Source organism: Vanessa cardui, chromosome 8 (genome assembly GCF_905220365.1).
Source record: "Vanessa cardui chromosome 8, ilVanCard2.1, whole genome shotgun sequence".
Classification (NCBI taxonomy): Eukaryota; Metazoa; Arthropoda; class Insecta; order Lepidoptera; family Nymphalidae; genus Vanessa; species Vanessa cardui.
This window is the reverse complement of record NC_061130.1, coordinates 11,468,321-11,482,608: the sequence shown is the minus strand read 5'-3', so window position 1 is coordinate 11,482,608 and position 14,288 is coordinate 11,468,321. Positions and strand designations below refer to the sequence as shown.

The 14,288-nt window shown below is 31.5% G+C and overlaps 1 protein-coding gene across 2 annotated transcripts in view; it reads right to left on the bottom strand.

Annotated features, from left to right (window-relative positions):
• The window catches only part of LOC124531735 (probable serine/threonine-protein kinase DDB_G0283337), a 39,804-nt gene extending 26,223 nt beyond the window's left edge, over window positions 1-13,581 (bottom strand). The window contains exons 1-3 of one of the 2 annotated variants that reach the window (XR_006966604.1): window positions 13,334-13,581; window positions 12,980-13,219; window positions 6,517-6,700 (exon numbers count right to left, since the gene is read on the bottom strand). Coding sequence is in view for 1 of the 2 variants with exons in the window: in XM_047106247.1 (XP_046962203.1) it covers window positions 6,517-6,700; window positions 9,243-10,465 (1,407 nt within the window). In the remaining variant the exon portion in view is untranslated. Of the gene's footprint in view, window positions 1-6,516; window positions 6,701-9,242; window positions 10,859-12,979; window positions 13,220-13,333 lie in introns of those variants that run through there. The other variant, XM_047106247.1, reaches the window with a different exon arrangement.
• Window positions 13,582-14,288: the final 707 nt, after the last annotated feature.

The window sequence follows — 14,288 nt, the reverse complement described above, 5'->3', positions numbered from 1 at the left end:
TGACCTTATCCAGGTCACCTGAATTTTAAATCTCATTACGTCCGAGTCAGAATGTCTGAGTACTATCCTCTCGACATATATAGTATCGCTAATCAGCGACACTTATTAAATATTAATGGGTAGTGGTGACCACTAATCCTTCAGGTGGTCAATTAAAATAAAATAAAAAAATATTAGACATTTACTTTTGGAAATTACCATCGTTATTGTTTACACTGAGACAGACAGTCTCGTGAACAAGATATTCGTTGATAATGTCGAAATATCAAGCTCCATCAAATAAAAATCATGAAAAATATTCCGTTTTAAATACTTATAATAATTAGTTTTGCATTATCACTATACGTTTCGCTTTATATTAAAGCGAAACAAAACGTCAATCATGTCTATGATTTGTACCAAAAATAAACATTCGTGTAATATATACGATCACGGATCTACGCACTTCGACTTGACTATTATCATAAAGAACGTAAGTGTAGGATGCGAATTATTACAAGGTCTCCAAGGCTGCGTGTTGCACGATAATTACAACCTGTTACATTCAGTTCTGAGATATGGGAAAAGGAAAAATAAAGTCATTTCAAATATATCAACGTTCTAAAAACAGTTTGCTATATATCACGGTACAACTAAAAGTAAAATCAACTTTATTGTATCCATAGCTGGAATTTTTAATAACACAAAGTTGTTTAATTAGTTAAATAATTCAACGAATGTAGTGCTTTGCGCTATTAGCGTCATAGCTACATAAGCCTTAAAGCACGAAGGTTTTTTTAAACAGCACCTAGAACTATCTAGAATACTTAAAATTGATGTTTCATCAAAAAATATTCCAACAAATAACTGCCGGTACTTAATGCCTTTTAGTAACATATATTAATAATTCAGTCGTATAGATAGATACTGGCTAACATTTCTCAAATGTTTTGTAGGAAAATAATAAAAAGTATAATACCGAATGGCCGAATATTTATCGCTATGCGTTCGTTCTAAAGCGTGTTATATTCGACCTTGTGATACATATCTAAATAACGATAGTGAAACTGCTAATTGTTATTCATTTCGTAGATCTATATAATTTATAAAACTGTTTGATTGATATGTACACGGCTGACTGTCTGTTATGTACATTTTTAACACAACCTTTTATGCTAACAAAATAACATTTATAAGTCATGCTTAATAATATGATATATTAGTTTAGACTTTTGTACAATATGAACAGTTTATAAAATAAGGCTTACTTGAATGCCAAAATGCCTTCAATAAAACCTGCAAATGTATATAAAAAATGTGTCATTTTATTTGTATCCAGCATCCATCAATCCGCATTGCAGCAGAGTAGCATAAGGTTTAACCTTCTTACAAGTAGATGAGGCTTTATCTAAGGAGTAGCTTTTACTTTTATTTTGCATAAAGGCAGTTCAGAAACATATATCTGAGCAGTGACGAGCCGATTAGATATAACTAAAGATAGCTGTAACTAAAGTATCGCACAAATAGGATATTTCATATCAATACGGTACATGTCTTTGTCTACAGTTATATTAGAGAAAACTATATTTAGAAATTATTAATATCGTATAAAACATAATAAGGTAACTTAAATGACAAAAGGGTTGGATAAAAATCTAATAACCACTTGATGTATACGTAAGAAATAATTCAAGTGTGCTATTAGCGTTGGGCAAATTAGACTCACCACTTCGTCCACTAGTAGCCATTACAATAAATGGTGAATTTAGTTAAACAACGTTGGAAAATGCTTTTATTTAAATTGCCATTATTTTTTTCTTTATTTCAATATTATGTAACAATATGTGTTTTGAGGTAACAATATGTGTAAACTGTACGTAACGCTCTTCTTTTGTCATGTTCTAATAGTATAAATTTAAGGCATAAAATTTATTATGATAATGTCCCCGCTATGTACATATCCTCATCTATGTCTTCTATCCGTCCACTGGTTTAATCATAATAATGAAATAAAGTTACAGACTTAATCAATTTCTCATTTATAATATTAATATAGATAACGCCCTTCACGCTCCAATGAAACCTTATCGCATCGAGAGCAGACCTATTTTTATATAAACAAGATTAATTTCTAGGGATTCTTTAATAAAAAAATACTATTGTAAATGGATACAATTCTTGGTACATCGTGTGAAGCTGGATGATAATATGGGAAGGATCGTTTTAATCAAATCGTCTTCGTTTTCATTGAGTCATTAGATCTTGGAGGTAACAAATTCATCAGCTATTGTAAACTTTTCTTGTCTTATCATTTCTTGTCATATATTATTCAGCGCCATGTAATGTAAAAAAAAAACCTATTAAAAACGAACGTGTTATGTATTTTCGGGTCTTCCCTAACATCATCACCATTATAATTCGATTGCCCTTTTGCCATTTCGAGGTCAGCTAAACATGTTTCAAAAACTGCAAGAAAATAGAGCCGGCCCTTATGACAGGCCGTCTGGCACCAACCCCTTTTCATAAAAATTAAAAATTTTAGATGAGCTTAGAAAATAATAAATTCTTTAATTGTTATGTTACTTTGCGATTGAGTTAATTTACCGGACAGCATATTGTAAGCATGTCTATTTCTATGGTACAGTTACTGCTTATGGGATTAAGATGGACATAGATTATTTCTATGAATATGAAAATATATATTCAAGACATTTTCATCGTTCCTTAGTACGCTTATCAGCTCAACGCTTGAAAAGGGGACTTAAGGAGGTTAAGTAGATAAACACATTGTTAAAATTGTGTATTTACGAGAAAATAAGTCGACGATATTCTATTAACTTGGTAAATTATCAGGTTCGGGTAAGAATATAATACACGTGCTGTTATATCATAAATATAAAGACTATATCAAATAACATCGAAAAAAAAAAAACTAAATTGATGCTTTTGCAAATTCTTTAAAATAAGTCAGCAAGTATGGTTTACTACAGTGGTATAGAGAGATCCAAATAAGAAATTTGCTTACAATTCCATAGCATCAGCACTTATCCCCTGGTAACTAAGGTGGTAGGGGGAAAGAAGCATTCTACCAAAGGCAACAGTATGATTGGCTGGCTTTAAGCAGGTGGTTAACCGTAAAGCCATTTTTTTTAAACGTGCTCGTAACACTGGAACGACGAGACACAAATAAAACAAAGGCGAGCGAATAATTATTCCGCGTATTAAAAATAAATACTTCTTTAGTGAAACAAAATTCAAACAAAATCTCAAATGGAATATAATCATACTCCAAAATAGTTGATTGTATTCTAAAACCTAAAAGTTTCAACGCTCAAACATTATTGACAATATATAATTTATGTATTGATTATTATCATAAGAAAGTAATTTAAAATGGGTTTTTAAAAATAATATTGGAAAAAATCTGTTATAATTTCTAGCGATACGAACAACAATTTAAAAGGAATTCTACTAAATCCAATCTCAGAGGAAGAGCGATATGAAAATCTGATATTGATGAAAAAGGTTTTATTATATTCTATAAACGTACAATGAGGTTGCATAGCAATATTATAAAGTCAATGAATTAAATAAAAAAGCAAGCCATGAATTTGCCGATAAGTGTTTTAATTACGAAGGCTATATTGCGTGAACGTTAGATCCAATTACGTCGTCCTACGCATTACTTACGACTTATCGGTCCTACCGCTTACGCATTAAAAATTAAAACTAAGCTTTATCTGGACTTAGGCAAATTGTAACAACGTCTTGAACTAATATTACCTTTTTGTTAATTAGTTACGTGATTACTTAACCAATTTGTTACTTTCAATTACGACAAATTGGATTCTTTTTTAAATTCATACCATTCTAAAGTACCAAACTGAGTTAATACGAGTGATTCAATAATCATTTATAATTTAAAAAATGTTATGCGATGGCCTTGGCTATTGTTAGCCATATTAGATAAATGTCAATTTGAAATAGTCTATAAATTTATCAATACCTCATGTGTTGCAATTATTTTCATTTAATAAATAATTGATTCCAAATGTCTGTTTGTTAATAGTATACAAAACAATAATAATGAAAGCTAAGCAACTTGCCCTTTGCTGATAATTATTAATAAAGAAGGAAGACAAAAATAGCACAAAACATTTTCATACATCCTACGACATATAACGTGTAGCTCTAAATGCACGTACTATACAAAAGAGGGCGAGATCAGGTCTGTTTTTCTTTATTAGCTATGCATATCCGCCTTTGCCCAAATAAAATCGTATAATAGCTTCCCCAAAAACGTACAGGCAGTAGTTACATTACGGTCAACGATAACGGGCGATAAACTATAATGAATGCGCAACATCTGTTTTTTACACTGCAACCATACTCGTTTCTGTAAACACTATTTATTTCATACCGTTTGTAAAATTCAATATTGTTGCAATACGTTTAGTTCTAATAGGTTTAACTTATCTATTAGCAAATAAGAATTTCAAATAAATTTTATTGATTTCATGTGCATGTTCAAGTGGCTAATTTTTATATATGTTTTAATTGATTGAGAAAAATATTACATTCACAATTGAGAAAAACGAAATTCCGTGAACTGGCTTTTGAAAGAGCCTACTAAGGAATAGTATATATTATTAAATAAAAATCAGGACCCAAGAAAACAATGTTGTAGCGCAAGAAAATTTTCGGTAACGGTCATTGCAGGTTTTTAGATTCACAGTCCGGTTTGCCTCTTGGTTGGTTAAATTTCAAAGATATTTTCACGTCAAAAAGGAATGCCGTTGGTCTTATAGCTTGGTAGCTCAATTCATTTAAATTTAATTCGTATTAATTCCCTTTACATGCAGAAAAAAATATCATATAATATTATTAAAAGCGAGTTTTTGTACGTTTGATTATATGTACAGTTACATTTTACAGTTTTATTGTATGTATGGTAATGTATATGTATGTATGTTTTCAGTGCTTAGAAACACCAATAGGAATTTAGCATCTGCATCAGCCGCATTCAAGTTTCCGATCTATTTTCGTGTCACGAGTTCTAGTTTTTATAAAACAACTCTATACGGCAAAACGATTCTAATGGCCTGCTTTTAGAAAGGATGTGAAGCGTGTTCTAAATCTTTAACGAATTCTGTTCAAATATTTTAATCATATTATTTATGTTAAACTAGATTCTCTGACATACTATCAAAATGTTTACGTTTTCTTTATTTTGTGATTACAGGGAGGCATTCAAAGGGAGTGCTTTAGATCCATTCTCATTTCTTTACTTCAACAACAACATAATTCATTATAAAACAAATGGTTACTTAATAAAATAATACAATTTCAAAATATGCCCCGAGGGAATTCTAAAGGACAAAATGCTGTTTTATGTCAATTACAATTAAGAGTAGAATCCACCGATTGGTGGCTTCGCATATGTTTTAGCCATGTCATATTATAATCGAAAATATTTCTTGAGATAACTAGAACAAAATATATATTGATTATTAGATAATTGTGTCCAATAATTATTACGTTATTCTTGTCTGTATTCATTATAATTTAATATACAATGAGAAAACATTACGTCAGTTTTGTTTAAGACATACTCATACATTGTGTATGCTGTTACACCAATGTCGGGACGTAATTCTAGGAAATGTGTTTTTAGTTTTTACACCGTTTTCAAATTTATAGTATCGATAAAAAAGTCAATAATTGCAATCAATTTACTATTTGAACTAAAAAGATATCTCAGATTTTTGAAATTTAAAATATTTTATCTTCTTACTATTAAAAAAAGTGAAGAAATTGTTTTTTAAGTATGGTCATGTTTAATGTTTTTCTTTATTTAAAAAAAATTGTGGTTAACCTAAGCTTAACCTTTCTAGAAACTTATTTAAATTCTTGAACACGTGTCATAATGTCAAAGGTCAGTTACAAGTTGCAAGCTAGACCCAAAACGCACTTGACCGATTTCTTGATGACTTTTCAGCCGTGAATGAATGTTCAAACACACGAGCTTGTTTAGACATTTTATAAAATTAGCTCTCGTAGCACGTGGCTTTCGTTAGATCGCTAAATTTTTTATTATACACAAAAACTTCGAAAGGAACACGGAAGTTTACAATTCGTTTACACATTACCTAAAAATCTGTTACAGAATTTTATATGAAACAACGGCCTAACAAGTTATTAGTATGAAACAGAAATAGTAAATAATTACAATCCTCCATGATAATGTTTATAGTTTAATTACGATTAAAACATGTTCCTGTAAGAAACTGACTCCGTCCGGTGGGCTAAATTTTAGATTAAAGTGTAACATTGTGACATTTAAACCGACAAAATTACCCTAAATTGTATCAAATATCATCATAAAATAATATTTCCTAAATAAAATGATTAACAATACGTCAAGACGTTAACATAAAAAGGAATTAAAAAAAAGTAATTCCATAGGGTTTTTATTTTATGATTATTATATTCTTATGTTTTAAATGTTAATAATAATTGAGATTAAAACAAACTTACCATTTCTTTTTTCAAATAGACTAACTGCGAGTCTAGATCCGTCGGATGATTGTCATCAGCGGGTGCCGGTGCTGGCGGATCTCGGAGATCAGGCTCGCCGTCAGCGAAGCCACTGAGGCTCTTTGGCAACGGAGGCAGACCTTGCAGCGACATCGTACTGATTGCTCGAAACTGCTTGCGTAGTCTAGTAACAAAATTTCGGTTTATAAGCATAGTTTGATTTGACAATCTAAGATAAATAGGAATATAGGATACTAAATAGGAAAGTAATACCCTGCATATTGTTCAACTGTTTAATAAACTCCACTCGTGGAAAAACTTTCGAGGTTTTTCTACCGCGCTTGTTCAATACGGCACATCAAGTTATCGCAAGTTTTCCTTCACAGTCAAGCACGTTATTAATTACAAACACGTGAAACTTAGTTCTGATCAGATTATTCATTATATTGAAATCTTCGGTCAAGTGTTCCTTCGACTTGAAAGACACATGAATTCAAATATTTAAAATATATAAATTAATATTTCCACATAAAGCACTCAGCTTCATTTACATTAAAAAGCATTCATAGAATGAACGTATAAAAATATTTTAAACAATATGCTTTAATAGAAGGCTCCGTGCAGATGCGCAAGGGATATAATTAGTGGCTGGGCACAGTGCATGTGACATTTTAAGTGTACCAGAATTTAAAACTGATTAGTCAACGTCATTGCATACATTTCTCTATACTACTAGTTTTGTTTCTTATAACATCAATATACTTACCTTTATTTAAATTTGAAATGGTCATAGTTAATATAAAGGAGAAAATATTTAAGAATAAGCTTTCCAGGTGGAAATATGACATTTTATAGATAGCTCAATACACGAGCATATAAGATAAGGAGCCGATTTATATTTTAATTTTAACGTATGTCTGGCCGAATTCCAGATCATTCTATCGATCCTCCTTTAATAACGGTCAATATAAGTTATATTTTATTCTCTTATATTTACAGAATATCGTATTTAATAAAAAAAAAATATCTCATCGCATACAACACTATACATTTTAAGGTAGTTTTATTTATATTTTTATTTTGACAACTGAAATCTGATAAAGTCTTATAAATCGCCGATATCAGCTGCTGTTTGGTCTAGTCAAAATAACACTAGAAAAATTTTAAATATAAACGACAGCTACTAGCAAATACAAATGTATTTTATTACTCTTTTATTCGGTCGAAGATCAAGCGCTTTTATGTGGGCATCTGAGTATGACACCTTTCGAATATGAGAGTTAATCCCCCGCCTTTGATATAACAAGTACAAAATGTTGCATGTTAACACACATACACGTGTGAACCCATTCTGTAGCTTCATTCTATGCAAAAATAATTGATTAGATTTTATAATATACATACATGTACCTAACATAGGATACATTTAATTATACAAATTGTAAACGACGTTTATATGTATATGCATTTTATATTTATTAGCCGGTATAGTTAAGTAGGGTTTAAAATACTTGCATAATGTAATTTAAACGTCATGGCTAGTGGGAGTCCCTAGAAGTGCATGTTACTAGGCTCACCTCGTGCCATAAGCTATTTCATAGTCAATAATTTGTATAACATCGATTGTGGTAGTCTTTTAAAAGATATGGTAATTGTTAATACGAAGTTAAGAATACAATTTTAATGTATAAAGAAAAGTAACGTAACAGCCTGTGAATTTCCCACTGCTGGGTAAAGCCTTCTTTCCCATCAAGGAGAAGGTTTGGAACATATTCCACCACGTTGTTCTAATGCGGGTTGGCGGAATGCACATGTGGCAGAATTTCGATGAAATTAGAGACATGCAGGTATCCTCACGATGTTTTCCTTCACCGCCGAGCGTGAGATGCATTATAAACACAAATTAAGCACATATATATAGTGGTGCTTGCCTGGGTGTGAACCCGAAATCATCGGTTACGATGCACGCGTTCTAACCACTGGGCCATCTCGTATAGAGAGCAATAAAAATGTCAGTGTTGCAGGTAATTATGATTTGAGAAATATTTTAAACAGATACAACTAATTACTTATGAGATTATAAGTATGATAGAAGCGAAACTTAAATATGTTTAAGGCTCGTTACCAACAAATCATCGCAGTTTAATATATACTTAAAACGTGTGATTTGTTTAAAGAAGTATTTACAACTACGATAGTTAATTTTTACCATATTTTTATAACTATATTTCATAGCACAGAGAGATATGTTTTATTCATGATATAATAATAATCGATTTAATTGCTACCTGATTGGCGATGTATTTATTATTTCTCTTTTTCTATTCAACGGACTAATTTGCTGGCGGATTATTTGATATTGTGTCGAAATTTATAAATATTCGGGTCATAATTGTTCATTAACAATGAAACTTAATAAATTATGATAAGGTATGATGATGTTTTTTTCTATATTATGTCATAAATGTTATTCATTAGCAATGTTTACAAAGATTTAATTTCGAAATGCGAGTTTTATATAAATATTGTTTATTTCGAAACCGTCAATGTCATTACTAGAAACAATTACTTACAAAAGATTATTTGATATTCCTAAAATAAAGTATTGTGAGGACGGGTTTAGTTTAAATCAATTGCTTTATACTTCAATATTTAGGTCATCTTGTCACAAAACAGAGTAAAATAGTAATACATATACATCTATAATAAACAAAGATTATTTATACCTAGATTTGAGATCATCGTCTTGTATATACGCATACGCTTGATCGTCTTCAGTATTGCCGCTCGTAACTGATACTGCATAGTTGTGCTCCGAATCTGAATCACACTGCATGTCATCATTATCCTTAATGTCTAAACATTCGGGAACGTTTGACTGCGACCGCATTGTTTGCAGTTCATATATTAACATTTCATGGTTATTCATGTCCTTCATCATTTCGTTTTCGGACGAGTCGTTGCCATTAGTTAGGTTCGTAGAATCCTTCCCTTTATCTATAACGGCATTCGCTTCGTCTTTGTTATTGTTTCTACTCGCGAGAATTTCTGAAATAAGCATTTCGGTTACTCTTGATGTTTTTCTTTCGAGGGAATTGTTGTTTTTATTTAAAGCCTCATCCTGTGTGTTTTGTTCCGAATTATCTTGAATATCTGATACGCCATTGAGTGGTTTCAGTGTCTTGTTCTGTAATCTGTCTTCCACACTTGGTATCTCTGCTACTGTGGCATAACATCCTTCTGTAGTCGGACTTGGCGGAGGCTTCGCGTCTACCGGCAATGTATATATACCAATTTCCGGTTGTTTTAAGTATCTGCTCTGTTTAACATTTTTTTGTACAAGTGGTAAGGGTTTCATTGGTTTTAACTTAGGTTTTGGTGACATAGGAGGCGGTGGAGCTTTGCGCAAGGGCAAAGTTTTTTCGGCGAAACTAGAAGATTTGGAAACTTTGCACTTTGAATCTTGATCTAATTTATTAGAGGTAGATAAAGATCGCACTAATATTTGTTTACATGTTTTGACTGCTTTGGAATTCAGCGATTCACTTGATTTATTAGATGTTGGAGATTGAATCGAGCTACTGTCACTTGAGCTTCTCCTAGAGTTCTGACCACTTGATTTCCTCTCATCAGATGAAGAGCTACGATCACTGATAACGTCTTTTATAAATGATTTGACGCGCGCGAGCCCGTTTTGTCGAGGCGACACGGAAGGTTTAGTCGGTGTCGAATTCCTATCCAAAGTTTTGGCCTTCGATGAAACATGATTGATTTCATTTTTAGTAAATGTTTTACTTTTAGACAGCGTCGCCTTTGAATCCGCTACAGCTTTTCTCGTTTTCGCCAGAGCTTCAGCCACCATGCTCTGGCTAGGCCTCGGTGGTACAGGTGGGGGTCCTTTTATTTTGGTGGTCTTCATAGGATGGGCGTTTGATTGTACCATCAGCATGCTTAAACGAGGCGTCACTCGGACAATACTATAACACGAACACTATAGTATAATGAGCGCGGTTATATTAACATCACGTAAGTCACGCGCGTAAGCTCGGAGCACTAGTTTGACGCGACCGTCCCCGCCCGTGCGCCACTCAGACTGCGGCATACGCTGATTAATACGACCACCGCGACGCGATTGTCGCCCCTCTGCACACAACTACTTTTTTATTATTGGACAACCACAAATAACTTCGAATACATTCCGAAAACGATTTCCGAAAAATATTTTTATTTTGCAAACTCAATTGTGTATTTTCTTATGACGTAGTAAAAGACGGTCAAACAATGAATTGAGCCACACATTATCTGCGAAACGATTGTTTACTATGAGAACGAACGCAACACTACCGGTTCGGTGCACGCCACATTGCATGGCGGCTATTGTAGGCTACTTTTGAAAGCACTTAGTGACCTATTGTTTTAAACTCATCCAAATGTAACAACAGCTATTTGTAAGAGGAAATTTAAATGCATTCTATTACTCTACTCCGTATCATCTATCTTTTACATGGGATAATAGTTAATGTTTAAATTTTAAGAAGAGATTTTCAGAGAATTTTACGTTGGAAGCAACTAGCTGGGCGACCTACACGCTTTGTTTGAATTTAACAAAAAATATTTATTATTGTAGCCTAAGTTACTCCCTATTGTATGAGTTATCTGCCAGTGAAAGTCTTGTCAAAGTCGATACAGCCGTTCCAAATATTAGCCGGAACAGACAGACAGACCGACAAAAATTGTATAAAATGTTATTTTGGTATATGTACCGTGTATACATACATATGCATTGAGTAAAAAAGGGCTATTTTATTCACTCCATTCTTATTATATGTACACATATTACTGATATATTAATTGCGATAATAACTCTGTATGTCACTTCTTTACGCTCAAACCGATGAAGATTTAGATTAAATTAAGTAAGGAGATATGTATGAATTTGTCTCTGAGACATAAGTTTCTTTTTTTTCACTCCTTAAGGGGCTAAAATGATATTAATAAGGTTTGTGTGTTCCAGGTAAGATAAACAAGTAACTATTATAAATTGCGAAGGGTAGAGCTGCAGGTTCAGCTAGCGCCCAGTGCATTATAAATACAAATAATAAAAACAATAATTTTTTTATCTTATTTCCTATACGTATTTTTAATAGGAAACATTGATTTCTCTTAGCAAACATATATTTCAATATAATTTTTTTATCTTTTTTTTGTTTAATGGTATTTTTTTTGGACTTTTTATATCTTAACTTATTCTTACTTTTTTTTATCATTAAGATTACGTAACCGAAATAGGAAATAAAATTGAAATCTAAAATTTAATAACCAATAGGTGATTATTATGAGCTAACCTGAAAACCCTTTTTCTTAAATATGGTAGCCATGTAAGTGGACCATCTAATGGTCAGAAGTGGTTTTTTAAATGGTAATTGATCACTGCTGCCCATGGACACTGGCACTGTAAGAAATAATGGTTAATATTTCTTCCATTTCCAATTTTGCCACGAACCTTAGAAACTATTATTCCCCTTATGATCATACTGACTTACTCACCTGTCAAACAGGAACACAACAATACCGAGTACTACTGTTTGATGTCAGAATATATGATGAGTGGGTGGTACCAACCCAGAGAAGCTTGCACGAAGCCTTACCACCTAGTAACCATTCTTTGAACCATTGTGCCTACATTTACACTAAATATTTCTCATGTTTCAAACCAAAACATAGATGTTAAAGTAATTTTTGTTTGTTTGTAGAATATGTAATCAGTAATTGTATGTGGTATCAGATTAGCTTATTAAAGAGCCTTTCAACATCATAGCCTCTTTTTAGTGAGCTAATGGCAGTTATGACAGTTTTGATTTTTAATAATTATAATTAACACAACCTGATCAGTTAATTCTTGAAATTAAATGAATTTCTCTGTATATATGATTATTGTTTTGTAAATAAGTAATAAAATTATTATTATGAGTGTTGCAAGTTCTGCAATCATGGTTTCGAAATACAATTATACAACAAGTACCTTGTAACAATATTAAATGATATAAACGAATGCTGAGTCATGTTATTATATAGAGGGAATTTTGATTAAAAAAACAAGAATTACCTGGTTTATTCATACATAATTGTATTATAGCTTTTTACACTTAATGGTTATCAGAAGTTAATGTATGTTATTAAGTATAAAGGAAACTTTTAACTATTTCTCTATTCGTCCAAACAATACATAAATAAAGCAAATGTTTCAGGTAAAAAATAACTATAGATAAACAATCTATGCTAGCAAATTAATTATATATAAGTGTCAAATTAATTACGAAAGTGATAGAAATTAGTTTGCAACTCAACACTTGCCAAGCAGTTTATATAAGAAAGGCATATATATTAAGCATTCACTAGTAGAGTCTACGTATAAGCAATACATAGATTTATAAATATAAACAGTTAAAAGATTTATACTCACTTGATCACTTATTGTTGAACTTCCAGTCCTGTCTGCACATAGGGCACTGTTGTTGTGGTTGCGAATGAAGCCACTTAACGATGCAGTGTATGTGAAAACAGTGGGAGCACGCACCCCAAACCAATGGACAATCGTCGCCTGGCAATTTGCAATCAGGACAACAGCTATCGAAGGGCATACGACAAATACCACAGTTATCGTCGTTTGCTATCCAACGCCAAGTAGCTACACCGGTCCAACCTAGAATTAAATAAAGCTTACTTTAAAACAGATCGATTAAATGTCTTCGTTTATTTTTAAATATAAAAGTAAGTCGACAAAACATTCATAGTATACAAAACAATCATGTCTTACTTTTAACAGTTACTTTCATTGCGTAAAATGGACATTACTTGTCGAATAATTATTCTTTATTATATAGTAACATTTAAAAATAAAAATATCGAAAATCCGCAGTCAGTCGGTTGTTACGAATTTCGACAATTTGTTGACAGTTCTTAAACTGACAGTTATGATAGTCTTTAAATGACAATTAAAGTAGTTTTCCGAGGTTTTACTACTTGGAAATTGGATATCTTTTAAAATTTTATCTCAACCATCGATGAGCTACTATAACTATAAAAAAAAAATTACTTTGTGAGCAACCTAAAAAAAGTTGTCTTTGATCTGCTTGAAATTTGCCTTTTCGTTAGACAGTTAATTGATATGCACTGGATCCCGCTTTTATTTCAAGTTTACCTATCGTAAAAGTATTTCAATTAAATAAAAAATAAATAAAAAGAAAATTTCTTCTGTACATTTCAGTAAAAAATACAAAGGTAATAAAGGAGAATATAGATTAATAAGAAATGCTGTTAGCATTATTGCTACTATAGTCAATTTCATAATATGATTATGAAATTATTCAAGGACTTTATGTTAATTCTTATGTGAATAAAAAACTATCAATGTAAATTAACTATTAATAATGTGAATTAAATTGGAATTTAATACAATGTAATTACTATAAAGACATAATTAAGATCTTTACTGTCAGTCAATCGAATTATATTTAAAATAAAATACCATTTTCATACATAATCAGGAAGTTTTCTCGATCATAATAGCTGTTTAAGTGCAGCAATGGCTCATTCACCTATTTCTAGTTAAAATACTGTTGAAAATGTCATATCCTAAAAATTGTAGCTATAATAACCCATTTTTTATTTTAATTATCATTAAAATTCTACATAAGCGATGAAATAAAACTAAATATTTATATACGTCAAAATAACGCTAATAATATTATTCTAGTCAAAAGGTTTATTTT